The sequence below is a fragment of the Hemicordylus capensis genome, chromosome 16 (genome assembly GCF_027244095.1).
Source record: "Hemicordylus capensis ecotype Gifberg chromosome 16, rHemCap1.1.pri, whole genome shotgun sequence".
NCBI classification, from domain to species: Eukaryota; Metazoa; Chordata; class Lepidosauria; order Squamata; family Cordylidae; genus Hemicordylus; species Hemicordylus capensis.
This window is the reverse complement of record NC_069672.1, coordinates 8,854,943-8,881,579: the sequence shown is the minus strand read 5'-3', so window position 1 is coordinate 8,881,579 and position 26,637 is coordinate 8,854,943. Positions and strand designations below refer to the sequence as shown.

The 26,637-nt window shown below is 50.2% G+C and overlaps 2 protein-coding genes across 4 annotated transcripts in view; one reads left to right on the top strand and one right to left on the bottom strand.

The window, feature by feature from the left end:
* MEGF6 (multiple EGF like domains 6) overlaps positions 1-5,181 on the bottom strand; it is a 206,267-nt gene extending 201,086 nt beyond the window's left edge. For all 3 annotated transcript variants that reach the window (XM_053281573.1, XM_053281575.1, XM_053281574.1), the window contains exon 1: positions 4,573-5,181. In XM_053281573.1, the coding sequence (XP_053137548.1) occupies positions 4,573-4,658 (86 nt within the window). In that variant the 5' untranslated portion in view covers positions 4,659-5,181. The remainder of the gene's footprint in view (positions 1-4,572) is intronic.
* On the top strand, positions 5,096-25,257 carry TPRG1L (tumor protein p63 regulated 1 like). The gene is made up of 8 exons (XM_053281359.1): positions 5,096-5,130; positions 5,404-5,549; positions 14,210-14,418; positions 14,571-15,182; positions 17,667-17,758; positions 20,616-20,792; positions 21,941-22,094; positions 23,362-25,257. Exons 1-8 carry the CDS (start codon positions 5,096-5,098, stop codon positions 23,554-23,556), a joined length of 1,620 nt encoding a protein of 539 aa, XP_053137334.1. The 3' UTR covers positions 23,557-25,257.
* The last annotated feature ends 1,380 nt before the right edge of the window (positions 25,258-26,637 follow it).

The window sequence follows — 26,637 nt, the reverse complement described above, 5'->3', positions numbered from 1 at the left end:
GAGACCCTGGCCCGGGACTCTCCTCTCCTCCAGGTCCTCAGCCACCATTCCCTCCCTCTTCTCCTCCTGAAATCCAACCGGGAAAGCTGACATGCACGATATCCCCCTTAGGGGATGTGGCCCCGTAGCTCCCTGGCAGAGCATCTGCTTTGCATGCAGAAGGTCCCAGGTTCGATCCCTGGGAGAGACGCCTGCCTGAAAAACGCTGGAGAGCTGCTGCCAGTCAGAGTAGACCATCTTGAGCCAGTCGGACCAAGGGCCTGCCTCCGTTGGGCAGCTGCACCAAAGCGCCCACAGCTCACTGGGAGAGCGTCTGCTTTGCATGCAGAAGGTCCCGGGTTCACTCCTTGGCAGCATCTCCAGGTAGGACTGGGAGAGGTGCTGCCAGTCAGTGTAGACATTCCTGACACAGATGGACCCTTAGGGGACGGGGCCGCTCTGGGCAGAGCACCTGCCTGCTGGCATGCAGAAGGTCCCAAGTTCCCTCCCTGGCAGCATCTCCACGAAAAGGCTGAGAGAGACTCCTGCCTGCCACCTTGGAGAAGCCGCTGCCAGTCTGGGTAGACAAGACTGAGCTGGATGGACCAAGGGTCAGACTCAGTATTAGGCAGCTTCCGATGTTCCTAATTCCTAAAAGGTGTCCCATTAGAGGGCCTGGCAATGCCCCCCTCCGGCACCCAAAATGTCCCGGCCCGGCCCTGCTTAACATCGTCTGGATCATGTCGGACAGCTCTTTGGCAATGCTGCTCTATGCAGCTCTGCCCCCAACAGAATGGTTGTTTATTGTCAAGTTGTGTGTGTGTGTGTGTGTGTGTGTGTGTGTGTGTGTGTGTGTGTGTGTGTGTGCTCCTGACATCTGAATCCTCTTGCCAGTGAAAGCGATTGTCTTTGGGAAGCTGGAAGAGGGGAGGACCAGGGAGACAGGATGTGCTCAACTCAATCAAGCCAGGGCCCCATCAAAAGCAGCGCTGCACTCAAGTGTGACAAGTCAAACTAGCAGGGCGAGATTCAAGGAGGCAGAGAGCCCCAGGACAAGCCATCTGTGAGACACCATCTGTGAGGAGAGCTGGCTTTGTGGTGGTAGCAAGCATGACTTGTCCCCATAGCTAAGCAGGGTCTTCCCTGGTTGCATATGAATGGGAGACTAGAAGTGTGAGCCCTGGAAGATATTCTCTTTAGGGGATGGGGCTGCTCTGGGAAGAGCATCTGAGGTTCCCAGTTCCCTCCCTGGCAGGTTCCCAGTTCCCTCCAAGACAGGGCTGAGAGAGAGATTCCTGCCTGCAACCTTGGAGAAGCCGCTGCCAGTCTGTGAAGACAATACTGAGCTAGATGCACCAAGGGTCCGACTCAGTAGGCAGCTTCCTATGTCTACTAAAGGTTGTGCTGTTGAGTCAATGTCGACTCCTGGTGAAAACAGAGCCGCAACCTGCCTAGAGAGCAGGAGGTTGTTGGTTCAAATCCCCACTGGTGTGTTTCCCAGAATATCATCCTCCTCCTATGTCTATTAGGAGCATCCATATTTCATTGCTAGAATACTTGCTCCGCATGCAGAAGGTCCCACATTCAATAACCCCTGGCAGCATCTCCAGGTAGGGCTGGGAGAGACTCCTGCCTGGAACCTTGGAGAGCTGCTGCCAGTCGGTGTCGAGCACACTGCGTCAGACGGAGCAAGGGTCTGACTCAGCAGGCAGCTTCAGATGTTCAGCGGGTGCATCCATAGCTAATGGAGTAGAGCATCTGCTTTGCATGCAGAAGGGCCCAGGTTTGATCCCTCCAGTAGAAGGAAGCCTCCCATTCGGAACAACCCACTTAAACTGGAATGAGTGTGCCTATGGTTAGTTCGCTCCATTCGTACAAAGGCGGATATATCCTTAATTCCGCAGGATCTGGCTTCTGACTGTGCTGTAACGCAGGTGGGCTTATTCCACAGCGGCGCTTCCCAATACGCTTGCCTGTAGCCGTTCTGAGCGATGCCGACACAAAACAGCTAGTCTTAGAAAGTTGATGGGTTTTCCAGGACGAAGGGAAAACTCCTGCCGGAGCCTTTCAAAGGGTGCCAGGAGCTGACCCACCAGCGCACACACGGCCCTCCCCTGAAGCGGGGCGGAGAACATCTGGGAAAGATGGTTTGGGCCCAGAGCATTGTTCAAGAAGTGGTTCCAGTTACCAAGAAAGGCCGGAGGAATTCGCTGAGTCGAGAACGGCTCTCCTGGCAGAAACTCCAGCTTGTAAGGGAACTTGCCAAAGACCCACAGAACGGTGTCAGTCGAAAGCCATCGGCTTTCGGTCCAGTGCAAAAACGGGTTTAGATTAACCAGGGGGTTGAGAAGTTGATAGGAAGGAAATAAACACTGACTAGGGAGGCACATTTCAGGCGATAGATTGATCGATAGACAGACAGATAGAGAGAGAGAGAGAGAGAGAGAGAGAGAGAGAGAGCGCATAGGGAGGCTGGCGGCAGCCCGTGTGTGGCCACCACTGCGCCCCCTAGCCCCGCCCCCCACGTCTGATGTCAGATGCAGGGGGCTGGCTAGCCACGCCCCCGTGTCTGACATCAGACACGAGGGGCTTGGTCTCCTTCCCAAACGGGGCCATGTGGGGCCATGTCTCCCTCCCAGATGGGGCCATTTCTCCACTTGGAGAAATTTGGTTGATGAGCAGTATATCAATATCAGGAGGAGGAGGAGGAGAAAGAGAAGATGAAAGAGAAGGAGAAGGAAGAGGAAAAGGAGGAGGAGAAGGAGAAGATGAAGGAGAAGGAGGAGAAGGAGAAGGAGGAGAAGGAGAAGATGAAGGAGAAGGAGGAGAAGGAGAAGGAGAAAAAGGAGAAGGAGAAAGAGAAGATGAAGGAGGAGGAGGAGAAGGAGAAGGAGAAGGAGGAGAAGGAGAAGATGAAGGAGAAGGAGGAGAAGGAGAAAAAGGAGAAGGAGAAAGAGAAGATGAAGGAGAAGGAGGAGAAGGAGGAGAAGGAGAAGATGAAGGAGAAGGAGAAGGAGAAGATGAAGGAGAGGGAGAAGAAGAAGGAGAAGGAGAAGAATTATCTTACTGCAGATGGGAGGAGGATTTTCATTTATTTATATTTCTACCCCGCTTTTCCTCCAAAGAGCCCAGAACGGTAAACACAGCTATTTGTCTCTTCACAACAACCCTTTGAGGTAGGATCGCCTGAAGGAGAAGCCAGCGACCAGCCCAGAGTCACCTAATGAGTTTCATGGCTGAATGGGGATTTGAACTTGGGTCTCCCCGGTTCTAGTCCAAGACTCTAAACACTACACCACTTAGTGAGGCCGAGATAACAAAGTAGAGAGAGGAAGCAGAGAGCCAGCATGGCGTAGTGGTTGGACATGGTGTAGTGGCTGGACGAACACTGAGGAGACCCAAGTTCAAATCCCCATTGAGCCAAGACACTCAGTGGGTGCCTCTGGGCAAGTTCCTTCACTTTCTGCCTAAACTGCCTCACAGGGATGTTGTGGGGATAAACATAAGCATGGACACCACTCTGGGCTCCTTGGAGGAAGAGCAGGATAGAAATGTATAAACCAACAAATAAATAAATAAAGAGATGGCTTTGGATTACTTAGTGAGTTCACAACAGAGGGAAGATTTGAACTCAGGACTTTCCAAGTCAAGTGTCTCAGCCACGGCGCTACATAGAGCATAGGAAGCTGCCTTATACTGAGTCAGACCATGGGTCCAGCTAGCTCAGCATTGTCTTCACAGACCGGCAGCGGCTTCTCCAAGGTTGCAGGCAGGAATCTCTCTCTCAGTCCTATCTTGGAGATGCTGCCAGGGAGGGAACTTGGAACATTCTGCATGCAAGCAGGCAACTGTTCTTCCCAGAGTGGCCCCATCTCTTAAGGGGAATATCTGCCAGTGCTCACCCATGTAGTCTCCACTGCGAATGCAAACCAGGGTGGACCCTGCTTAGCAAAGGGGTCAATTTGTGCTTGCTACCACAAGACTAGCTCTCCTCCCATAAGCAACCTCAAACAGGAGCTGTCTCCCCGGACAGCATGGTGAATGGTTAGAGTGTTGGACTAGGACCGGGGAGACCCGAGTTCAAATCCCCATTCAGCCATGAGACTTGTTGGGTGACTCTGGGCCAGTCACTTCTCACAACTCACAATTTTTATGCTGGTTTATGACTATAATAAAGATGATTGATTGACTGAAGAAAGAAAGAAAGAAAGAAAGAAAGAAAGAAAGAAAGAAAGAAAGATAGAGGGAGGGAAGGAGGGAGGATTTTTATGCTAGTCTATGACCGTAATAAAGATGATTGATTGACTGATGGAAGGAAGGAAGGAAGGAAGGATTTTTATGCTGGTCTATGACCATAATAAAGATGATTGATTGACTGATGAAGAGAGAGAGAGAGAGAGAGAGAGAGAGAGAGAGAGAGAGAGAGAGAGAGAGAAAGAAAGAAAGAAAGAAAGAAAGAAAGAATGAATTTTTATGCTGGTCTATGACCATAATAAAGATGATTGATTGACTGATTGAAAGAAAGAACATTGAAGAAAGCAAGAAGGGAGGGAGGGAGGGAGGGAGGGAAGAGAAGAGTTGCTCGCTACTTACATATGGGGCAGCAGTTTGCCCCCATAGGTGGCTGAAGGCCATTTCAGGGCCAAAACGAAGCACACGGAGAGGGTGTGGAAGTCCATCGCTGCTGCTGCTGCTGCTGCTCCTCTGGGCCCCCACCAAGGTGACCCTAACAAGCCCCTTTCCCGGCAAAGCCCTTGTCTTCAGAGGGAGAAGCTCTCATGGCTCCTTTTCGAGCCGGCCAGTTGTCTGCCCTTCGGATCCCCCTCTAAGAAGAACAACGCTGGACCACACGCAGTGGCTGGCAGAAGTCTCTTGGACACCCTGGGTGGGGGGAGTTCAGCAGCGCTGGCAAAGCCCCCTCTGTCCTCCCCTGCCCAGGGCAAGCGGCTTTTCCGGTGCCAGGGATGGAGGAAGGCAAGTCGCAGGCCGCCACTCCACTGGGCAGGCCAGCCTCAGGCAGAGGTGCAGCGCCTGTCCTGCCTGGCCTTGGCAAGGGGTCTGGAGGAGAGGGTCGAGGAGCAGGCGTCTGGGAGGGAGAGAAGACCCACACGGCGGGATGCAGCCCCAGAAGAAGGCAGCGGACTCCTCAAGGTAATGCCAGATCCAGGAGGAGGAGGAGGAGGAAGAATCCGGCTCCCCTCTCTTCCCGCAGGACACAAGGCATTCCACAGCGCCTGCACACAATAGAAGAAGAGTTTTCTCTCTGAGCCTCTTTGCTGATCCGGGCAAGCCAGCAGCCCCCCTGCGAGAGAAGCCGCCCTCCCTCCACCACACCACCCCCCACGCACCCCCTTCCAGCCAAATTCAAGACAAGGACCAAACTGCCCACTTGCCCTGCTCTCTCTCGGGTTCTTCCTTCCCCAGCTGGCTGACAGTCAGGAATCCCTCCCGCCCTCTCCCAACTCTGCCCAGGTTGGGAGGAGGGAGGGAGCCGAGCCGGCTGCAGCAGGAGGAACCCGAGAGAAATGCTTCCCTCCAGATTGAATCCGGCGCAGGATGCACAGACCAAGGTGAGAGAGGCGAGCTCTCGGGCTCTCTCCCTCGCGGCCCAGAGAGGAGCAGGGTTCGGACAGAAAAAGAGACCAGATTTCTTGCAAGGCGGGAGGCAAGTGGCTTTTCAGGACCGGTGGCTGCAAACGTTAAATTGCACAGAGTTCGGGAGGGACAGAGGGAGCTGCCCTATGCTGAGCCAGACCCTTGTTCCCTCTCGCTCAGGATTGTCTACCCAGGCTGGCAGCGGCTTCTCCAAGGTGGCAGGCTGGAGTCTCTCCCAGCCCTGTCTTGAAGATGCTGCCAGGGAGGGAACTTGGAACCTTCTGCATGCAAGCAGGCAGAGGTTCTTCACAGAGAGGCATGCAGATACTCTTCACTGAATACGGTGCCCATTCAAAGGCAGACCAGGGTAGACCCTGCTTAGCAAAGGCTTACTCCCAGGTAAATGTGTGCAGGATTTCCGCCTAGGAAAGGGGTCATCCTCAACTTTGGCTCTGCAGATATGGATGAACTATAGCTCCCATCATCCCCTGCCAGAGGAAACGCTGGGATCCGTGGCATTTTGTTGCCCCTGCTAACTGAGCAAAGAGGTACCTTTTTTACAAGTGGCGATTCTCTTGATGGAACGGGGGAAAGCAACTGGCCCTCTCCGTCCTCAGCACAGCATCCCTCCAATGGCTGTTGCTGGTGTCTATCTTAGGTTTCTATATGAGCCATTTTGGAAGGGTGATATATAAAGCAAATAAATAAATGTGTTAGGTAGATAGATAGATAGATAGATAGATAGATAGATAGGGTGTCTTATTGTCTCAAGACATGTATGAGCAGATCTTGTTTTGAACAATGTTGGTTTGTATATATTTAATTTATTTATTTATCACTTTCTTTATTTATTACATTTATATCCCGCTCTTCCTCCAAGGAGCTCAGAGCGGTGTGCATGCTTATATTTATCCTCACAACAACCCTGTGAGGTAGGTTAGGCTGAGAGATACATGACTGGCCCCGAGTCACCCAGTGAGTTTCATGGCTGAATGTGGATTTGAACTTGGGTCTTCCTGGTCCTAGTCCAACACTCTAACCACTATGCTATGCTGGCTATTGTATTTCTGTCTATTTCTATACCAAGTATTAAATGTATTAGTATTTGGTTTTTGGTGGGTCTTTTTTGTTTTGAACTACAACTCCCATCATCGCCTGTCAAAATATATTGTGGTGGGTGAAGGGCTTTGTAGTCCAATGACATCTGCAGAGCCAAGGTTTGCCTGCCCCTAGAACAGAGATCGGGTGCAATTAAAGGCATCGGCAGGACCTTTGAGCGGTGCACACACTCCAGACGCCCGTGAGTACAATCCTATGCATGTTTACTCAAAAGGAAGCCCATTGTATTCAATTCCTTGCAAGGTAAGTTGCACAGGACCGCAGCTGCAGTCACTTAAGACATTTGTATCCTACAACGACTAAAAACAGAAACGGAGAGGAAAGAACACAAAAAAATTATAAACAAGAACCAAACGTCTCTAAACAGTGCAGTGAAAGCAAATAATAATCAAGGGGGAAGCCAAACAAAGTCCACAGAGCATAAGCACGCTCTGCCAACACACACGCACACAACTGCAAACAGGGTCGGAACACGGCCAGAGAGGCAGCCAAGGGGACTTCCGGTGGCAGGGAGTTCCACAGACTTGTCGCGGCATAAGGGTTTGTGGGCTTGGTTCGCTCCATCAGGCACTCCCACAGAAGTGGGTGCAGGATTGCAGCCTTAGCAGATAAGGCAACCCACAAGAAATTCTGATATGTACCCTGTAGATTACAGTTGAAAGAGGCCAGGTACCCAGGCCGGGGGGCGGGCAGGGGTGCACACTAACCTTTTAAGACCACATGCTTTGCATATCTGTGCAAAGAGAGGAGAGCTGGCCTTGTGGGAGCAAGCATGAATTGTCCCCTTTGCTAAGCAGGGTCTGCCCCGATTTGTATTTGAATGGGAGACTACATGTGTGCGCACTGTAAGATATTCCCCTCAGGGGATCGGGCCACTCTGGGAAGAGCATCTAGGCTCCAAGTTCCCTCCCTGGCAGCATCTCCAAGATAGGGCGGAGAGAGATTCCTGCCTGCAACCTGGGAGAAGCCGCTGTCAGTCCGTGCAGACAGTACTGAGCTAGATAGACCAAAGGTCTGACTCAGTATATAGCAGCTTCCTAGATCCCTATGTGTGTTCATAGTGCAATGATTCAGCTCGGTTACCATAGATCCAATGCCCCCACTAAACTCTCACACCTTTCATTTCAGATGCCATTGAGTGGACAGTATCCGGCCCCCAGTCACAATTACGTTACGGCTGTCTCTCGGTGGAAACCAGAAGTGCCCCTTGGAACGGAGGTGTAAGGGGCAGAATCCAGCTCAGGATACTTTGGCCTCACTTCTGGTGCTAAGCCCGGCCCAACCACAGTAAACCATTTATTCTGGCTGGGCTTCGATGGGATTTGTAACTGAGCAACATCTGGAGGCCCCCAGCTCGGGAACCATATGCAAGTCTGATCCAGCCTTTATCAACATTTCATCAATTTCATTTAATTTTCCCACTGAGGAACATAAGAAGATGCCTTATATCAGATCATCGGTCCATCTAGCTCAATATTGTCCACCCAGACTGGCAGCGGCTTCTCCAAGGTTACAGGCAGGAGTCTCTCTCAGCCCTGTCTTGGAGATGCTGCCAGGGAGGGAACTTGGAACCTCGATTCTCTTTCCAGAGCGGCCCCATCCCCTCAGGGGAATATCTTTCACTGCAAACCAGGGTGGACCCTGCTTAGCAAAGGGGACAATTCTTGCTTGCTTCCTCCCTAGTTTCTCCAAGATAGGACTGAGAGAGATTCCTGCCTGCAGCCTTGGAGAAGCCGCTGCCAGTCAGTGTAGACAATACTGAGCTAGATAGACCAATGGTCTGACTCAGTATATGGCAGCTCCCTATGTTCCTATGCTTTAGATTACGGACATCCCAAATCCAGTAAGGAGCGGGGGTGGGTGGGATACAAAATCAGCAACCGCAATGGCCGCCGATCATCTCTGTACCACGGAGCTTGCACTGCCTAACTTTCCCCCTCCTTCATAAACATGCCTCTCCAGGCCAAACATTTCAGGGAATTCTTTAAAACATCTCATACTTGGAAAGCAGAAAACACTTCCCACCTGCAAGAGGCATTAAGCTTTTGGCGAGCAGGAAATATATGGCAGGCAAACGGTCTAAGTCCTCTTTTTTTATTTATTGACTTTGGAACCGCTTTGCAGGTCAGAGGACCTGAGTGCAGGAAGGGGAATACACACAGAATCCCGTTTCTGGTTCCAGCCCCACCCCCACCCACCCCCCGGACAAAAAGCTGCTCTCGTCCGAGGGCCATTAATTGAGCGAGTGGGACGGATTCGTGCTGGAACGCAGATTAGTGCCTGAAATGAGTAAGATTCCAGGCATCAGCCGTTTTCTTAAAAATGTACTGTAGCTTCCTCATTTAAGATTCATGGTAGATGGTCTATAACCATCAACCACTCCTAAGAACAGCCCTGATCCATCTAGTCCAGCACCCTGTTTCACACAGTGGCCCACCAGATTTACTGTTTTACATTTTATATCCCGCTCTTCCTCCAAGGAGCCCAGAGCCGTGTACTACATACTTCAGTTTCTCCTCACAACAACCCTGTGAAGTAGGTTAGAGGCTGAGAGAGAGAGAGAAGTGACTGGCCCAGAGTCACCCAGCTAGCATCATGGCTGAATGGGGATTTGAACTCGGGTCTCCCTGTCCAGCACTCTAACCATTACACCACGCTGGCTGGAGTTGCCATGCCCCCCAAAATTCTGGGTTCCCCCCGGATTCTAAGCATCTCACCCAAATTGCTTAGCCCAACCAGATTCACCCAGATTTCAGATTCCATTTGTTTTTTGAAAAAGCTAAGCTCTGGCCCTTGTAGAAGCAGAGTTATGGAGCAAAACGTGCAGTCACGATTCTGCTCAAAAATTATTTTCAAGCCATTTTACACCATATGCAGATTAGGCACCCGGATCCTACCGACAGGCAAGAGATGAAGGCGTGCCCTCTCTCCTGCTCTTGCTCCCCTGCAACTGGTATTGAGAAGCATCGTGCCTCTGAGGCTGGAGGTGGCCCACAGCCACCAGACTAGTAGCCCTTGATAGACGTGTCCTCCATGAATCTGCCTAAGCCCCTTTTTAAAGCCATCCAGGCTGCTGGCCATCACCACATCCCATAGCTAAGAATCCCATAGATTAATTATGTGCTGTGTGAAGAAGTACTTCCTTTTGGCAGTCCTAAAATTCCCGACGTTCAGTTTCATGGGACGGCCCCTGGTTCTAGTCTTGTGAGAGAGGGGGGGAAATTTCTCTCTGTCCTCCTCTTGCTCAGCTCCAGGCATCGTTGTATACACCTGGATCATGTCTCCCTGCGGTCGCTCCTTTTCCAAACTAAAGAGCCTCAGATGCTGTAGCCTAGCCTCATAAGGAAGGTGCTCCAGGCCCCTGATCATCTTGGATGCCCTCTTCTGCACACTCGGCTGGGGGTTCTCCTTCTGAGAATCTTCCTTCCATCTTCACCTCCAGTGACTGTTGCTGGTGTCTGTCTTATGTTTCTCCCCCCCTCCCCACTTTTTTTTCTTTTTACATTTATATCCCGCTCTTCCTCCAAGGAGCCCAGAGCGGTGTCCTACATACTTGAGTTTCTCTTTCACAACAACCCTGTGAAGTAGGCTAGGCTGAGAGAGAAGTGACTGGCCCAGAGTCACCCAGCAAGTCTCATGGCTGAATGGGGATTTGAACTCGGGTCTCCCCGTTCCTAGTCCAGCACTCTAACCACTACACCACGCTGGCTCTCCATCTTTTTAGATTGCGAGCCCTTCGGGGACAGGGTTAGGGTTCTGCTCAGAATTCGGGGACAGGGAGCCATCTTATTTTATTTATTATTTCTCTACGTAAACTGCTTTGGAATCTCCTCTTGAAAAGCAGTATATAAATGTAGTTGTTATACACTTTATATATGTCATGTCAAGCAGATACTCTTCCACTGTGCTATAGTGGGGGGTTTCACAGGCAAGTTGGGAACCGACTTTGCAAGAAGACTCCACATTATGTGTGAAGCCACCATATGCTTTCCAATCAACCACCTAATGGCCCAGCGGGGAAATGACTTGACTAGCAAGCCAGGGGTTGCTGGTCCAAATCTCCACTGGGATGTTTCCCAGACTATGGGAAACACCTACAGGTGAAACTCGGAAAATTAGAATATCGTGCAAAAGGCCATTAATTTCAGTAATGCAAATCAAAAGGTGAAACTGATATGTGAGACAGACGCATTACATGCAAAGCGAGATAAGTCAAGCCTTAATTTGTTATAATTGTGATGATCATGGCGTACAGCTCATGAAAACCCCAAATCCACAATCTCAGAAAATTAGAATATTACATGGAACCAAGAAGACAAGGATCGAAGAATAGAACAATATCGGACCTCTGAAAAGTATAAGCAGGCATATGTATTCAGTACTTGGTTTGGGCCCCTTTTGCAGCAATTACTGCCTCAATGCGGCGTGGCATGGATGCTATCAGCCTGTGGCACTGATGGGGTGTTATGGAAGACCAGGATGCTTCATTAGCGGCCTTCAGCAATTCTGCATTGTTTGGTCTCATGTCTCTCATCCTTCTCTCGGCAATGCCCCATAGATTCTCTATGGGGTCAGGTCAGGTGAGTTTGCTGGCCAATCAAGCAAAGTACACTGTATACTTTTCAGAGGTCCGATATTGTTCTATTCTACAATCCTTGTCTTCTTGGTTCCATGTAATATTCTCATTTTCTGGGATTGTGGATTTGGGGTTTTCATGAGATGTACGCCATGATCATCACCATTATAACAAATTAAGGCTTGACTTATCTCGCTTTGCATGTAATGCGTCTGTCTCACATATCAGTTTCACCTTTTGATTTGCATTACTGAAATTAATGGACTTTTGCACGATATTCTAATTTTCCGAGTTTCACCTGTATATGGGGCAGCAGCGATCTAGGAAGATGCTGAAAGGCATCATCATCTCATACTGCGCGGGAGGAGGCAATGGTCACCCCCTCCTGTATTCTACCAAAGACAACCACAGGGCTCTGTAGGTGCCAGGAATCGACACCAACTCGATGGCACACTTGACCTTCCTTTCCAGTCAAGTCTTCCAGCAATTCAAAGGAATAAAGGCAAACACACACAGTGCATGGATGCAAAAACAGCAAAGACAGCACTGGCCTGCACGCTCAAATCATCTGGCCGTTCTGCTCACTCCATGCAAACGCAGCACAGGGAAAGCAATCGTAGAGGCTTGGAAAAGGAGCGCCTGAGATGGCTGAACTCAAAACGTATGCATCCAGGCTCATGCCAGGACCTTCCAGCCACAGCCCCACGAGGACACTTGTGCGGCTACGAGAAACACAGTGCTCCTTTATAGATGTCAGGGCTTAAATGAATTACAAATATTTTACCAGTGGAAGAAGACCAAGCATTAAAAAAGAAAAATGTTCACGGGGTGTGTGTGTGGGGGGATCCTTTACAAGCCAATTCTAGGATGAAGGCATTTCCCCCCATCAAACTGTTTGGACATTTAGCTCCCCCTGGTGAGTCTGGAATAGATTAGCAATAAACTCCGCGCAAGGATTATACACGAGACACGTTTCCTACATGGACGGCAATCCCATGGAGAAATGGCCTGCATGAGTCATGTCTGTTTAAGCAGAGATGGGAGGATCACATTTCAGGATTCGCTGCAAAGCTGAGCTACGGAGCAACACAGCCGCATAGGAAGCGGCCATATGCTGAGTCAGACCCTTGGTCTATCTAGCTCAGTATTGTCTGCACAGACTGGCAGCGGCTTCTCCAAGGCTGCAGGCAGGGGTCTCTCCCAGTCCTATCTTGGAGAAGCCAGCAAGGGAACTTGGAACTTTCTGCACGCAAGCAGTCAGATGCTCTTCACAGAATGTCTTTCAGCGCTCACACATGTAGTGTCCCAGGGCAGATCCTGCTTGTATTACCTTTTCTGAATTAAAAGATCCTGAGATCTTTGTTTGGTCAGAGACTCTCTGTTTGGTCAATGACTGTAAATAAAATTACAATACAATACAATCCTGAGAAGGATCTTTTCAATTGGAAAATCTGAGTTTTGATCAGGAAATCTTTTGAATCTATCCCCATCTCTATAAGCTTAATAACACCTAATAAGCTGTCCTGATCAAGCCATTTTTATGGTAACTTATTGTGCTATGAGCTTCCTTTGAACCAAGACACCAACTTTTATTCATTCACTCATTCAGCAAATATGAGGCTTTGGATGCTGTTTTCTCACGGGCATGGCCATAATTTTCAAGTAATCTGTGAGAAAGCAGTACCCGTGAGAAAACCTTACACTGGCACGGAGATCTCACAGGCTGCTTGAAAATCACGGCCATGCCCGCGAGAAAGCAGTACCCCTGAAAAAATCTTACAGTGGCATGGAGATCTCACAGGCTACAGGAAAATCATGGCCATGCCCATGAGAAAGGAGTACCCATGAGAAAATCTTCCTGTGAGTTCTTGTAAGGTCCTGTCAGGTCTTGCCTCAGTGTCAAGGCCTTTCTGAGAAATGTTGCCTCTAAAAGAGTCTGAGAAAAAGGTAATGCAGACACAGAGGGAAAAGGGCCCTCGAAATTGTGATATGTTGCAATAGATGCCCATGCCCTTTAGTGTAGCTGGTGTTGTAGTTGGGGTGAGAAGGAAAACAAGGTTCCCTGGCAGCATTTCCAAGACAGGGCTGGGAGAGACTCCTGCCTGCAACCTTGGAGAAGCCGCTGCCAGTCTGTGTAGACAGTACTGAGCTAGATGGACCAATGGCCTGACTCAATATACGGCAGCTTTCCTATGTTCCAAAACGGGCATTTTAGCCGGCAGAGCAAAGCCCAAAGGATGACAACGGCAGCAACCACATCATGTCAGTTTCGGTAAGCCTGCTGGCATCAGCAGATTAACCATCCACAGCACATCTTTGTTCTTTCCCCCACTTCTCCCAGTGGGTTACAGCCCAGAAGGGGGCACCGGGGAGGGGGCTTGGAGTGGGGTGTGTGGCCCTGAACAGTCTGCTGAACCTCACTCGCTGGCCAGTGAAGGGACTGAGATAACGGGTTATTCTAGGAGAAGGGGAAATGGCAAAACCTGGTCTGCAACCAGTCTATCTCTTGCCCACTGCACAGCAGTTGTGCAGGGGTCGTCAGGATCCTCTGTAGCAAGCATGAATGGCCCCCTTTGCTAAGCAGGGTCTGCCATTTGTTTGCATTTGGATGGGAGACATGTGTGAGCACTGCAAGAGATTCCCTCAGGGGGTGGGACCTCTATGGGAAGAGCACCCTGCATGCTCGCATGCAGAAGGTTCCCTTGCAAAGCAGTACCCCCTTTGCTCAGCAGAGTTCACCCTGGTTTGCATGTGAATGGGAGACGACATGTTTGAGCACTATCAGAGATTCCCCTTAGGGGATGGGGCCGCTCTGGGGAAGAGCAGAAGATTCCAAATTCCCTCCCTGGCAGTATCTCCTAGAGAGGGCGGAGAGAGACTCCTGCCTGCAGCCTGGGAGAAGCCGCTTGCTCCGTTCCAAATCCGCTGGTGGGCGGCCAGAGCAAGAGAAGTTTCGTGCCCAGCAGGAGGAGGCAGAGAGCGAAGCTAGGAGAGAGACGAACCCCACCTGGACCCAAAGAGGGAGCAAGCCCAACCCATATTGGCAATTTGGCACCAACCAGGACAGGAGACGGCGAGGCTCCTCCCCCTCCGCCTACGGCCACGCCCCCGAGTGGAACACGAGAAGAGGCGGCGGGGCGCTGCCTGGGGTTCCGCCCCGCCTCCCGGCCCCTCCCCCGAGGAAGCGCAGAAGAGACCCGCCTCCCAGGCTCCTCCTCCAAAGGCAGCGGCCGCCGCGCCCACTGAGCGACCCAGAGAAGAGTGCGGGACGTCCGCGTGGCTCCACCCCTTCGGCCTCTAGGCTCCGCCCCCAAGGGAGCCAGGAAGAGAGGCGGTTGGCCGACACGGCAGAGGCTCCTCCCTCCGGGCCCGCCCCCAAGGGAGCCAGGAAGAGAGGCGGTTGGCCGGCGGGGCGGCCGAGGCTCCTCCCTCCGGGCCCGCCCCTAAGGGAGCCTGGAAGAGAGGCGGCTGGCCGACACGGCAGAGGCTCCTCCCTTCGGGCCGGCGGCCCCGCCCCCAAGGGAGCCAGGAAGGGAGGCGGTTGGCCGGCGCGGCGGAGGCCCCTCCCACTCGGCCTGCGGCCGCGCCCCCAAGAGACCCAGGGGGAGCGCGAGCCAGCCCGGTCTGCGAGGGAAGAGGCGGCGGCCTGGCTGGGCCTCTCGCCTCGCTCTCCGCGATGCTGCAGCTGCGCGACTCGGTGGACGGCGCCGGGGCCGAGGCGGCGCTGCTGGTCCCCTCCTCCCCCTCCGCGGAGGCCGACGTGCCCTTCACGCCGCCGGGGGGACGAGGAGGCGCCGGCGAGGAGCAGCCGCCGCTCCGCTCCTTCTCCCCGCCGCCGCGGCAGACCCTGCGGCCCCTCAGCGTGCGCAACCCCACCCGCGGCGGCCGACTCAAGGAGTACTTCGTCTTCCGGGTCCGTCCTGGTCTTCTCTCTCTCTCTCTCTCTCTCTCTTCCCTTCCACCCGCCCCGTGGAGCCTCCCCGCGCAGTGGCAGTCTACCGCAGGCGGCCGCCGGCACGGTGGGGGGGGGGAGCCAAACCCTTTTAGGTTGACCTGCTGGTGGTGGGCTTCTCCGCAGCGGTGGGGGTGGTCAGTGTCCCCCTCTCACTGGGATTCCCCGAGGTGGCGGACTACAACTCCCAGCATCCCCAAGCAAAAGCCATGGCAGCTGGGGATTATGGGAGTGGTAGTCAAGAACAGCTGGCAGAACCTCCCCGGGCAAGGGCAGCCTGGTGAACCGCTGGGGAGACTTTATGATGTTGTTGTTGTTGGGAAGTGGTATATACATGTTTGCAGGAGTGGTAGTTGGCTCCCTGTAAAAAAAGATCTCTTGGGGGTGGAAGATCTGGGGGTAGTGGGCATGGATTGCCCCCCTTGGCTAAGCAGGATCTGCCCTGGTTTGCATTTGGAGGGTGGGATGATATGCATGAGCACTGGGAGATGTGGAGCTCGATGGACCCGTGTTTTGGCTTGGCACAAGGCAGCTTCCTAGGAGTTGTGTTTGGAGAATCAAGGGGAGGAGAGCTGGCCTTGTGGGAGCAAGCATGAGTTGTCCCCTTTGCTAAGCAGGGCAAGGTATTCCCCTTTGGGGATGGGGCTGCTCTGGGAAGTGCCTGCATACTTGCGTGCAGAAGGTCCCGGGTTCCCTCCCGGGCAGCATCTCCAAGATAGGGCTGGGAGAGATTCCTGCCTGCAACCTGACAATCCTGGGCTAGAGGGTCCAAGGGTCTGACTCGTAGAAGGCAGCATCCTGTGTTCCTGAGAAAAGGATCTCCTTGCCTGAGCTTTTGTTGAGCCGCTGCCAGACAGTGTTAGGCTAGATGGACAGGTGACTTGACTCCATGTAAGACAGCTTCAGATATTTATCAAAACAATGTGTGGCTCAGTGGTCAAGAATCTGATCTGCATGCAGAAGATCCCAGGTTTGATCCTTGGCATGGTCTCCAGAGAGACGCCTGCCTGCAACCTTGGGGAAGCCGCTGCCAGTCAGTGTCGACAATACTGAGCTAGTTGGGCCAAGAGTCTGACTCGGTATAAGGCAGCTTCCTGTGCTCTGTAATAATGAGCTACATGGACTTTGGGGTCAGATTGAGAAGGCAGTCATAACTTTAAGCAGCTGTTTGGTATCTTTTGCTCCGCCCTCTCCTCCATACTGTCCCCTTCTTGGGGCTCTTACTGCAGTGCATAACAATGTTTCCTTCTGGCAGTTTCGGGGGAGAGGCAAGCAGCTTATCAAGATCCTTAAAATTTCTTCTTCAGCTCACCTCTTGGGCTTTTGCAGTGCCCATTGGCATGTTTCCAAGCCAGAAGCCAAATGAATGATTTTTATTTTATTTTTATTTTATGGGGGGGAGCATGTTTTTAATGAAGGACCCCGGCCCATCCCAAATAGAGTATTACAACTTTGCACCTGGAGTTACTTAAGAATCTGATTTTAACTGCTTATTAATTATGGCTGGGGATGATGGGAATTGTAGTTCAACAACCACTGGAAAGCCAACGTTGCCCACCTCTGTCCTAGAGAACTGGTGCTGTATTTACTTGCCAACCAACAAGAGGAGTGAGTTCTGAGGCACCATGGGAAGCTGCCATATACTTAGCCAGACCCTTGATCCATCTAGCTCAGTATTGTCTACCCAGACTGGCAGCGGCTTCTCCAAGGCTGCAGGCAGAAGTCTCTCTTAGCCTGATCTTGGAGATGCTGCCAGAGAGGGAACCTGGGACCTTCTGCATGCACTTGCTCTTCCCAGAGCACCCCCATCTGCTAAGGAGAATATCTTAAAGTGCTCACACACAGTGTTCTCTGTAATTGTTTTCATCTGTGTGTGGAACGGGTTTTGTTCTGGGCAGCAGTGCCAAAGCAGTGTGCACGGACCTGCATTCAGAGTGAGACCTGAGTGAGATCTAAAACTGACTGAGTGGACACCAAAAAACTTGTGAGTGTGTGCATGTGCACACACCTTTGAGGAAACACTACTCACATGTAGTCTCCCATTCAAATATCAACCAAGGCAGAGCCTGCTTAGCAAAGGGGACATGCCATGCTTGCTACCACGAGGTCAGCTCTCCACCCTTAAAGGCAGCCTCATTCCCTAAGGCGAATATCTTACAGCGCTCATGCATGTAGTCTCCCATTCAAATGCTAACCAGGGCAGACGCTGCTTAGCAAAGGGGACAAGTCATGCTTGCTACCACAAGGCCTGCTCTCTTCCTATGCTTAGGATTATCCCACAGATTCCACTACGTTCGACACAACTTTGTAACCAGCCTGCTGAGCGTTGGTGCCTCAAGATGCTGGACAATTTTCTGAAGTTGAAAGAAAAAAATGATTCCCCGCAATATCAGGGGGCAGTGAGTGAGAGTGGTTACAGTCTGCTTCCTTTTCATTTCCATTTAGCCGGGAACAATAGAGCAAGCTGTCAATGAGATCCGTGTGGTTGTGATGCCTGCTGAAGATGGAGAAGTACAAAGTGTGTGGCTACTGACTGAGTAAGTAACATCCGAGGGAAAGAATCTGTGGATGTGTTTTCTCCCTTATCCTTTTCAACAAAACAGGGTGCAAAGGCATGAGGCCTGTGACGCCTCCTTTTTGTGTTATAGATTTCTGTTTTGAATACATATTTTTAAAAAAAAATACGTATGTGTTTTAAAAATCTATGCCGGGTTCAAATGTTCACAGCTTTTGTTCTACAGTTTGGTTTGGGAGGAAGAAGGGTTGTGTGCCGTCAAGTCGATTTCGACTCCTGGCACCCACAGAGCCCTGTGGTTCTCTTTGGTAGAATACAGGTAGGGTTTCCCATTGACTCCTCCCGCCCAGTATGAGATGATGATGCCTTTCAGCATCTTCCTATATCGCTGCTGCCCGATATTTCCCATAGTCTGGGAAACATCCCAGCGGGGATTCGAACCGGCAAGCTTCTGCTTGTTAGTCAAGCATTTTCCCGCTGCGCCACTTAAGTTGAGAAGGGTTGTACTGGTTAAAATGGAAGGGAAGAGGAGGTTTGGTTGGATCCAGTATGTTTTAAAATAATGGCGTGAATTTGAGTTGTGTTGGTTGGTTTAGAAAACTTGGAGGGGGGAACGAGAATAAAAGGGGGGAATGAGAATAAAAGGAATAATAAGGGGGAATGGAATAATAGGAATAATAGGGGAGAATAATAGGGGGGAATGAGAGGAATAATAGGGGGGAATGGAATAATAGGGGAGAATAATAGGGGGGAATGAGAGGAATAATAGGGGGGAATGGAATAATAGGAATAATAGGGGAGAATAATAGGGGGGAATGGGAATAAAAGGAATAATAAGGGGGAATGGAATAATAGGGGAGAATAATAGGGGGGAATGAGAATAAAAGGAATAATAAGGGGGAATGGAATAATAGGGGAGAATAATAGGGGGAATGAGAGGAATAATAGGGGGGAATGGAATAATAGGGGAGAATAATAGGGGGGAATGGGAATAAAAGGAATAATAAGGGGGAATGGAATAATAGGGGAGAATAATAGGGGGGAATGGGAATAAAAGGAATAATAAGGGGGAATGGAATAATAGGAATAATAGGGGAGAATAATAGGGGGGAATGAGAGGAATAATAGGGGGGAATGGAATAATAGGGGAGAATAATAGGGGGGAATGGGAATAAAAGGAATAATAAGGGGGAATGGAATAATAGGAATAATAGGGGAGAATAATAGGGGGGAATGAGAATAAAAGGCTTGCCTGCAGCAGAGGGGTAGTGCGAGTTAAGAGTTTTGGAGAGCCAGGTGAGAAGAGCTGCCGAAACTAGAGCTGAGAAATCCCCGGGAAAGTTAAGCTGAACACTCTCTCGAGCTCTGAATCACCCTCAAAGCAGCGGAAGGAACAGTCCAGAACTGAACCGCCAGTACTGGAAAGGAAGAGCCGTACCTGAAGCCGAGGAAGGGGGAATGCTTTGCTGCAGAAGCCGGTTAGGGGTGATAATAAGCAAACTCTTGGTAAGGACTCTGGGTTCAGGAGCAGTACGAGATGCAGGTTAGGTTGGGTGTGTGTTTCTCCTGTTTTCTCTGTGCCTTTATGCTGATATGGCGGCTGTTTCTTTTGTGCTAAAGAAAGCAAAACTTCTCATTTTGCCATTAGTGATCTGTGGCTTCTGTAGGTTTGTCCCACCCCACGCTTAGAAGCCTTTCCAGACACCCTAACTTTGCACGCGACAAGAGGGTTGGAAGGGTGTTTCAGTAGACTCCGCCCGCAGAAATATCGAAGTCTGCTTGGTGGCAGCAACAAAGCTTAAAATCATGGGGCTGATTGAGCCCCGGCGGTGACTTGCATCTCGGAAATGAGGAGTGAAGAGGCATGTGCAAAATACAACGATATATTGTGAACTAGCAGGAGGAGAAGCCTTTTCAACAGGAGGAAGTCGGCTGTGATAGCCCGGAGTTGTCCAAAGTAGCAACATATGTGAGCGGTCTAAGCATTCTGGTTTGTTCAGATGCCGAGCTTAGGAACCGGACCAACTTGTTCTGAGCAAGGCAGGAAGGCTTTCACCAACCTTGCAAAGGTCTCTCCTGAAACCTCTTAGAACGATATTTTTGTTTCCTGTAAGTAAGAACAGGCAACACCTAAGAGCCGTTCTTGTTGTCTCGCTCTGTGTCGCTTTGTTTTGCGGCGCTTCCAGCTTGCGGCTGTGCATGATGGGAGTTGTAGTGCTTCCCCACTGAGAGGGCCCAGAGATGATATGGAGGCCACTTTCCTCTAAGGTGCCTCCTAAGTGGTGGCCCCACAGCCAATGGCTTAGAAAAATAGTAAGTCCAAGTCCACGTATTCTTTGTCAGGGCTGAGTTCTCAAGCTTTGGTCCCCAGATGTTGTTGGACTACAACTCCCATCATGCACAGCCACAAGCTGGAAGCTGTAGCCTTAACATTTGGGAGCCAAGTTTGAGAGCCCCACTGCTAACTGAGCAAAGAGGCACCTTTTTAAAAGTGATTTTCTTGATTGAGCAGGAGAGCAACTGGCCCTATCCATCCCTGGCACAGCATCCCTCCAGTGGCTGTTGCTGGAATCTTATCCTAAATCATACTAAAAAGAATTTTATGTTTCTCTTTTAGATTGTGAGCCCTTTGTGAACATGGAAACAATTTATTTATACTGATATAAACTTCTTTGGGAACTCTTGTTGAAAAGTGGTATATAAACATTCCTGGCATTTGTATGTTACAGCTTTAAGAAAGGTAGCAGAATTTTTTCTCGGCTCTAGTTTTTAACAAAGCAAGTAGCTTCAGGTAGCTCTTTTCCTCTCCTAGTAGCAGAACATCTACCTGTTCTGTCCCGTTTTGGGACCCACACGGAGTCATCTTTTCTCCTCCCCAGGCTTGACCACTGGAATAACGAAAAGGAACGTCTGGTTCTAATTACCGACTGGTCGCTCTTGATCTGTAAATACGACTTCATCAATCTGCAGTGTCAGCAAGTGACCAGAATATCGCTGAATGCCGTTGACACCATTTCAATTGGAGAATTTCAGTTTCCTCCGAAATCTTTGAATAAGTAAGTTCTGGGCTGTGTGGTTTTGGTTCTTAACTGCTCTGTGCCGCTGCTACACTAAAGGAACAAGGGTTGTAATTGATGGCGGTATACAATAGCATCTGGCTTCTAGGAGATATTTGAGCCTGCAGGCTATTTCCTTTCCATATTTCTATTATTTGCAAACTGCTACAATTTTCAGGGGAGACGTCTTTTTCTTTTAAACAGACAAAGCCTATGGCTTTTAAACACGGAGGGAACATCCGCTTAAAATAGTTGCACACTGTGTGAAGAGAAGTGGTATTCCTCAGGTTCCCAACAGGGTATATGCAAACCCCTGGGGTGCTTGAAGGTCACTGAAATCCATGACACACACATATTTCATCTGGAATTAACCCCAGAAAGTTTATTTCAATGGGAATACTCATAAGTAACTTAATCTGGATGTAAGCCAGTGGCCGGAGTAACCTGTCTCATAAATAACAGTTGTGCGTGTGTGGATTTTACACATACTCATGCTAAAAAATGTCTGTGATATGGCCTGAGCTGAAGGTTTGTAACAGAAGGGTTACATTGTGAACTGCTATATACTGAGTCAGACCATCGGTCCATTTCACTCAGTATTGTCTACCCAGGCTGGCAGCGGCTTCTCCAAGGTTACTGGCAGGAGCCTCTCTCAGCCCTATCTTGGAGATGCTGCCAGGGAGGGAACTTGGAACCTTCGACAGCTGTTTTTGGACTACAACTCCCATAACCCCAAGCGCTGTCTTGGTTCCCTTGGGGGAAAGGTAGGATATCGGTGTAACACATGGAAATTAAGCTGAGCATAATCAGCTTGTGGAATTCTCTGCCACAAGATGTGGGGACAGCCAACAACCTGGATGGCTTTAAGAGGAGTGTGGATAACTTCATGGAGATCTATCAATGGCTGCTAGTCTGAGGGCTATGGGCCACCTCCAGCCTCAGAGACAGGATGCCTCTGAGTACCAATTGCAGGGGAGTAACTGAAAGAGAGAGGGCCTGCCCTCACCTCTTGCCTGTGGGCTTCTCAGAGGCATCTGGTGGGCCACTGTGTGAAACAGGATGCTGGACTAGACGGGCCACCTTGGACCTGATCCAGCAGGGCTGCTGTTACGTTCTTAAACTTGTATGAGCACTCTTTCTCTTTTCAGGCGGGAAGGCATTGGAATTCGGATTCAGTGGGATAAGCAAAGCCGTGCCTCCTTCATCAACAGATGGAATCCATGGTCCACGAACGTGCCATATGCTACCTTTACAGAACATCCGATGGCTGATGTTGATGAGAAGATTGCATCTCTTTGCCAGGTAAGAGAGTATCCTATAGGGACGTGCACGGAACCGGTTCGGAGGCCATTTTATGGACCCCCGAACGGTTCGAAAGTCGGGTGTTTCCGCCGGTTCAGAGGTGTGGAGGGGGATAGCTTTAAGGACGGACGCACCGGGGCAGCAAGGAGGTATGCAGCTGCCTCGCAAGACCGATTCAGCACGCAATGCCGGCAGGGGGTGGGTAAGAGCACCCTCCCCAGTCCTTAAAGCTAACCCCCCCCCCTGAACCGGCAGTCGCTGGTTCCATGCACATCCCTAGTATTCTATAGGGCAGGCCTGCTCAGCTTTGGCTCCCCCAAGCTGTTCTTGGCCTACAACCCGCCAGTGGCCAACAGCCAGGGATTATGGGAGTTGGGTTTAAACTAGTAGACCCACATGCTGTAAGGACAAAAACAGCTTCTGAAAGACACCTTCAGTTGCAAAAGCCGTTTGCCATACCACATGGAGAGAGACTGATTATGAAGCCTAAGCGGGCATCACAGGAACATGGGGAGCTGCCTGATGCTGTCCCAAGTCAGATCATAGGTCCATGCAGTGTTCCCTCTAACTGGGATTCCCAGATGTTGACTACAACTCTCATGATCCCCAAGCAAAAGCCATTGCAGCTGGGGATTCTGGGAGTTGTAGTCGACAGCATCAGGGAATTCCCGTTAGAGGGAACGCTGGGTCCATCTGGCTCAGTATTGACGACACAGACTGGCAGCGGCTTCTCCAAGGTTGCAGGCAGGAGCTCCGTTTTGGAGGTGCCAGGGAGGGAACTTGGAACCTCATTTGCTCTACCCGGAGCCACCCCGTCCCCTCGGGCAGGCCTGCTCAACTTCAGCCCTCTTGCAGATGTTGGCCTACAATTCCCATAATCCCTGACTATTGGCCGCTGTGGCTGGGGATTGTGGGAGTTGTAGTCCAAAAACAACTGGGGGGACATCTTAGTGCTCACATGTAGACTCCCATTCAAATGCAAACCAGGGCAGGCTGTGCTTAGCAAAGGGGACAACTCATGCTTGCTACCACAAGACCAGCAATCCTTCCCTTGGTTGTGAAGTTCTTTAGATTCCTGGCCAGCGTCCTCCCACTACGGAGTAGAGGACCAGAATTCCATCCTCTTTCCAAGGACCCAGTTGGTAGGGATGATACATTGAACTGCATACTGAGTTGAAACAATACGTTTGAATGGCGCTAGAATGATTTAGAACCTCTGCCGTCAGAATTGTCAGTTCCTCATCTGATGCTTTTTTTTTTTTTTAAGCTGGAGAACTTCAAGACGCAACTGATCCAAGCGGTGAAGAAGGCTCACAAGGAGTGCCCCCTCCCGGGGAGAGCGAACGGAGTTCTGATCCTCGAGCGCCCGCTCCTCATCGAGACCTATTTGGGATTGATGTCTTTCATCAACAACGAGGCCAAGCTGGGCTATTCGATGACGAGAGGCAAGATTGGATTCTAAGGAGCTAGTCAAGGTAGTCGGCTCTCAGAGTTGGGGAAGAGAACACTGCCAAACAAATCCCCGGAAATAAGTGGGGGAGAGAAGCATGCAGAGGCGATCTGGTTAGTTTTCAGTTAGCCCCACAGCCGCCTTGCTGATCATGTTCATTTAATGTGTTGGACTATGAGGTGGCTATGCAGCACAGTTAGAGTCCAGAATTAAGTCTCTCTCCTGCTCTTCACCATGTAATGTCACCACCTAGAATACTTTAGCGAAAGCCCTTTCCATCCCTCTCTGTGTCTCACATAGGGGTGTGCACGAACGGTTCAGCGCCGAAACAGGCCAGTTCAGAGACTCGTTTCCGGACCAAATCAGGGGCATCTACTTGTGAAGGCGGAAAACAACCCGCTACTGAGTGAGCGGCTGGGTAAAGGAGGGGGATCGTGCATGCTTTAGTTACAGGTTGTGCTGGATGTGAGTGGCCACACGGGTAAGCAGATCCTTTAAGTACCTCTCTCACTGCCCCTTCACAGGAGTCAGGATCCCCCACCCCTGTACTTGTAAAGGGGAATCCGGTGAGGATTCCTTTTTACAAGTACTAGCTGTACCGATTCGGTCACAATGGGCCAGCCGGCTAGTTCTACTAAACCGGTTCGGCTCAAATTTGAGCCGAACTTTGATTTTTGGTTCGTGCACACCCCTAGTCTCACAGCCAGCCGTATGTTTGAGAGCATGTTCATGTTGGGTTTTCTCCCTTGTGTAACCACATCCCAGCTTCCTCTTCATGTGTGCTTGAGATTCCTTGATGAAGGGATACACACCCATCCCTCAAAAGGCTTCCTTGTCAGTTGGACAGGCCATGAGCTATTTCGCCAGCGTGGCCATTTTCACTTCCTGCTAAGCTTTGGCGGCCGCACATTTGTGACTTGACATGAAGTTGAGTGGTCGTCTTTGCCTTTTCGGTACCTGATCCAGTTCAGATGCAGACTCCCCTAATTAGGGCTTCTTGTCACAGCACAACGTCTCACTGAACACCCGTGCAGCAGTGTCTGCTTTTGGATGAATTTCTGCCACACAGAATCAAGTTTTTGTAAAGGGAATTTGGGGGTAGCTTTATACTCTTTTTAGTCTCAGCCCGATCAACAGCACCAAAGCATGCCTGTAACAAATGCCCATGCGGGAGACTATAGGTGTGTTGTGATGAAAGTTATACAAATCTATCACTCTAAGGTGAAGTATGAGACAATATGATTAGCATAGTACTGCATTGATGGCCTAGGGCTAGGATCCAAAGGGCCATGCAGGAGGGCATATCAGTGGTGCCCACACCTGTGCCAAAAGCTGCCCCAAATGGCACGAGGTAGGGGGCTACTGCTCAAAGGGAATGAATAGCAAGCCACCCTCCCGGAAGGTGTGCATACCAGATCTGGACCCAAATCTCATCTTTGGATGAACCTTTTCAACAGCGCTCAAACTGTCACTTTATTGCAAGTTAGTTGCCGTCTACTGGTCAGTTACAGTTAGCAGTGGCATTTGGTATGCATCAATATTGTAGAGTCTGAAGACTCCCTAAACTGTGTGCTTGTGCGCGCTCTATCTCTGGAACTTTTCTGTAAAATATCAGGCGCTGGAATGCAAGAGACCGCATGTCCTCCTTTGCTTTCAGCCAAGTCTGTTTTGCTTATTAAACGTGAAATAAATGTGAATCTTGAACTTTAACAAGCTCTCTGCTGTTTTTGTCAAGAGGGACAAGTTACCAGGTTCTGGTAGAAGGGTACATGAAGTGGCCAGGTTCTCAAAGCGAAACAGGTCCGGTCAGTGTGGGAGATCTGAAAGTCCATGTCACATTCCTCCATGGAAGAAAAACTGGATAGAAATGGAATTTCAAAACCTGCTTAAGGCAGGGGTTAGGAATAAGCAACCCCAAGGGCCACACCACTGTGGTGTAATAAGATACGGGCTGGGGAGGCCCGAGTTCAAATCCTCATTCAGCCATGAAACTCACTGGGCAACTGTAGGCCAGTCATTTCTCTCTCAGTGTAACCCACCTCAGTTATGAGAACAAGCCACCATGTACTGGGCTCCTTGGAGGAAGAGCAGAATAGAAACAACTTCTAAAAATCAAATGATGTTGGCAATCATACTATATTAAACACAAAAGCAAATCCACCACACTTAACTCCAGTATAATTAACATGCACTTCATTCTTCTGAACCCCCTGAATACCTTCCTTCCTATTTTTCTAGGCCTTCTCTTAAGAAAACCACCGTGCAAAGAGCCACAAAACTGTACTGTTGAAATAAACACTAAATCTAAGTGTTTTTTCAAAGTACAGCTTCTGCAGTCTACTAATGGTTTCATGTAATAAGACTGTTCCCAAGCCCAAAGGACTCACAGTGTTCCCTCTAAGTAGTGTGAGCCTATGTGCACACTCCCAAGTTTTCGATTCTGTTCCGGTTGAATCAGGAAGGCCCTGCTCTGAATGCACACTGCCTCGATAACAGCCACCCGGAACAAAAATCATTCCCCACACAGATGAAAAAGATTTAGAGGGACTACTGTCCACAATCTAGATTCCAGAAACAGCCCCTGGAGGGATGCTGTGCTGGGGTTCGATAGGACCAGTTGCTCTCCCACTGCTAATAATCACCGGTTTGAAAGATTTCCATACAGCCCTTCCAAAAAGGGCTCAGGGTGGTTTATACAGAGAGACAAATAAGATAGCTCCCTTTCCCCAAAGGGCTCTCAGTCTAAAAAGAAACATAAGATAGACACCAGCAATAGTCACTGGAGGTACTGTGCTGGGGTGGATAAGGCCAGTTGCTCTCCCCCTGCTCAATACAAGAGAATCACCACATTCAAAGGTACCTCTTTGCCAAGTTAGCAGGGGTGTCGAGAACTTCTCTTTACACACACTACTGTAGCAGTTCATTCTAGGATGTTGCAACTTCCTTTAGATTAGGGAACTGCCTTTTAGCTGGTCTGCAACTCCTAGAACTGCAAAAGTGGGCTTGTGGATTTTAAAGTGCATCTGAGCAAGAGATGTTGTTTGCTCTTTCACAAGGAAGGAGCTTTAGGTCTTCCTAAAGCTCATGTCTCTA

Excerpts from the sequence above, each read along its gene's own strand:
- TPRG1L (XM_053281359.1), top strand. The coding sequence starts at position 5,096 with ATGCAGCCCCAGAAGAAGGCAGCGGACTCCTCAAG. Across the intron at positions 15,183-17,666 it reads AGGAGTACTTCGTCTTCCGG|CCGGGAACAATAGAGCAAGC; the intron begins GTCCGTCCTGGT and ends ATTTCCATTTAG. Across the intron at positions 22,095-23,361 it reads AGATTGCATCTCTTTGCCAG|CTGGAGAACTTCAAGACGCA; the intron begins GTAAGAGAGTAT and ends TTTTTTTTTAAG.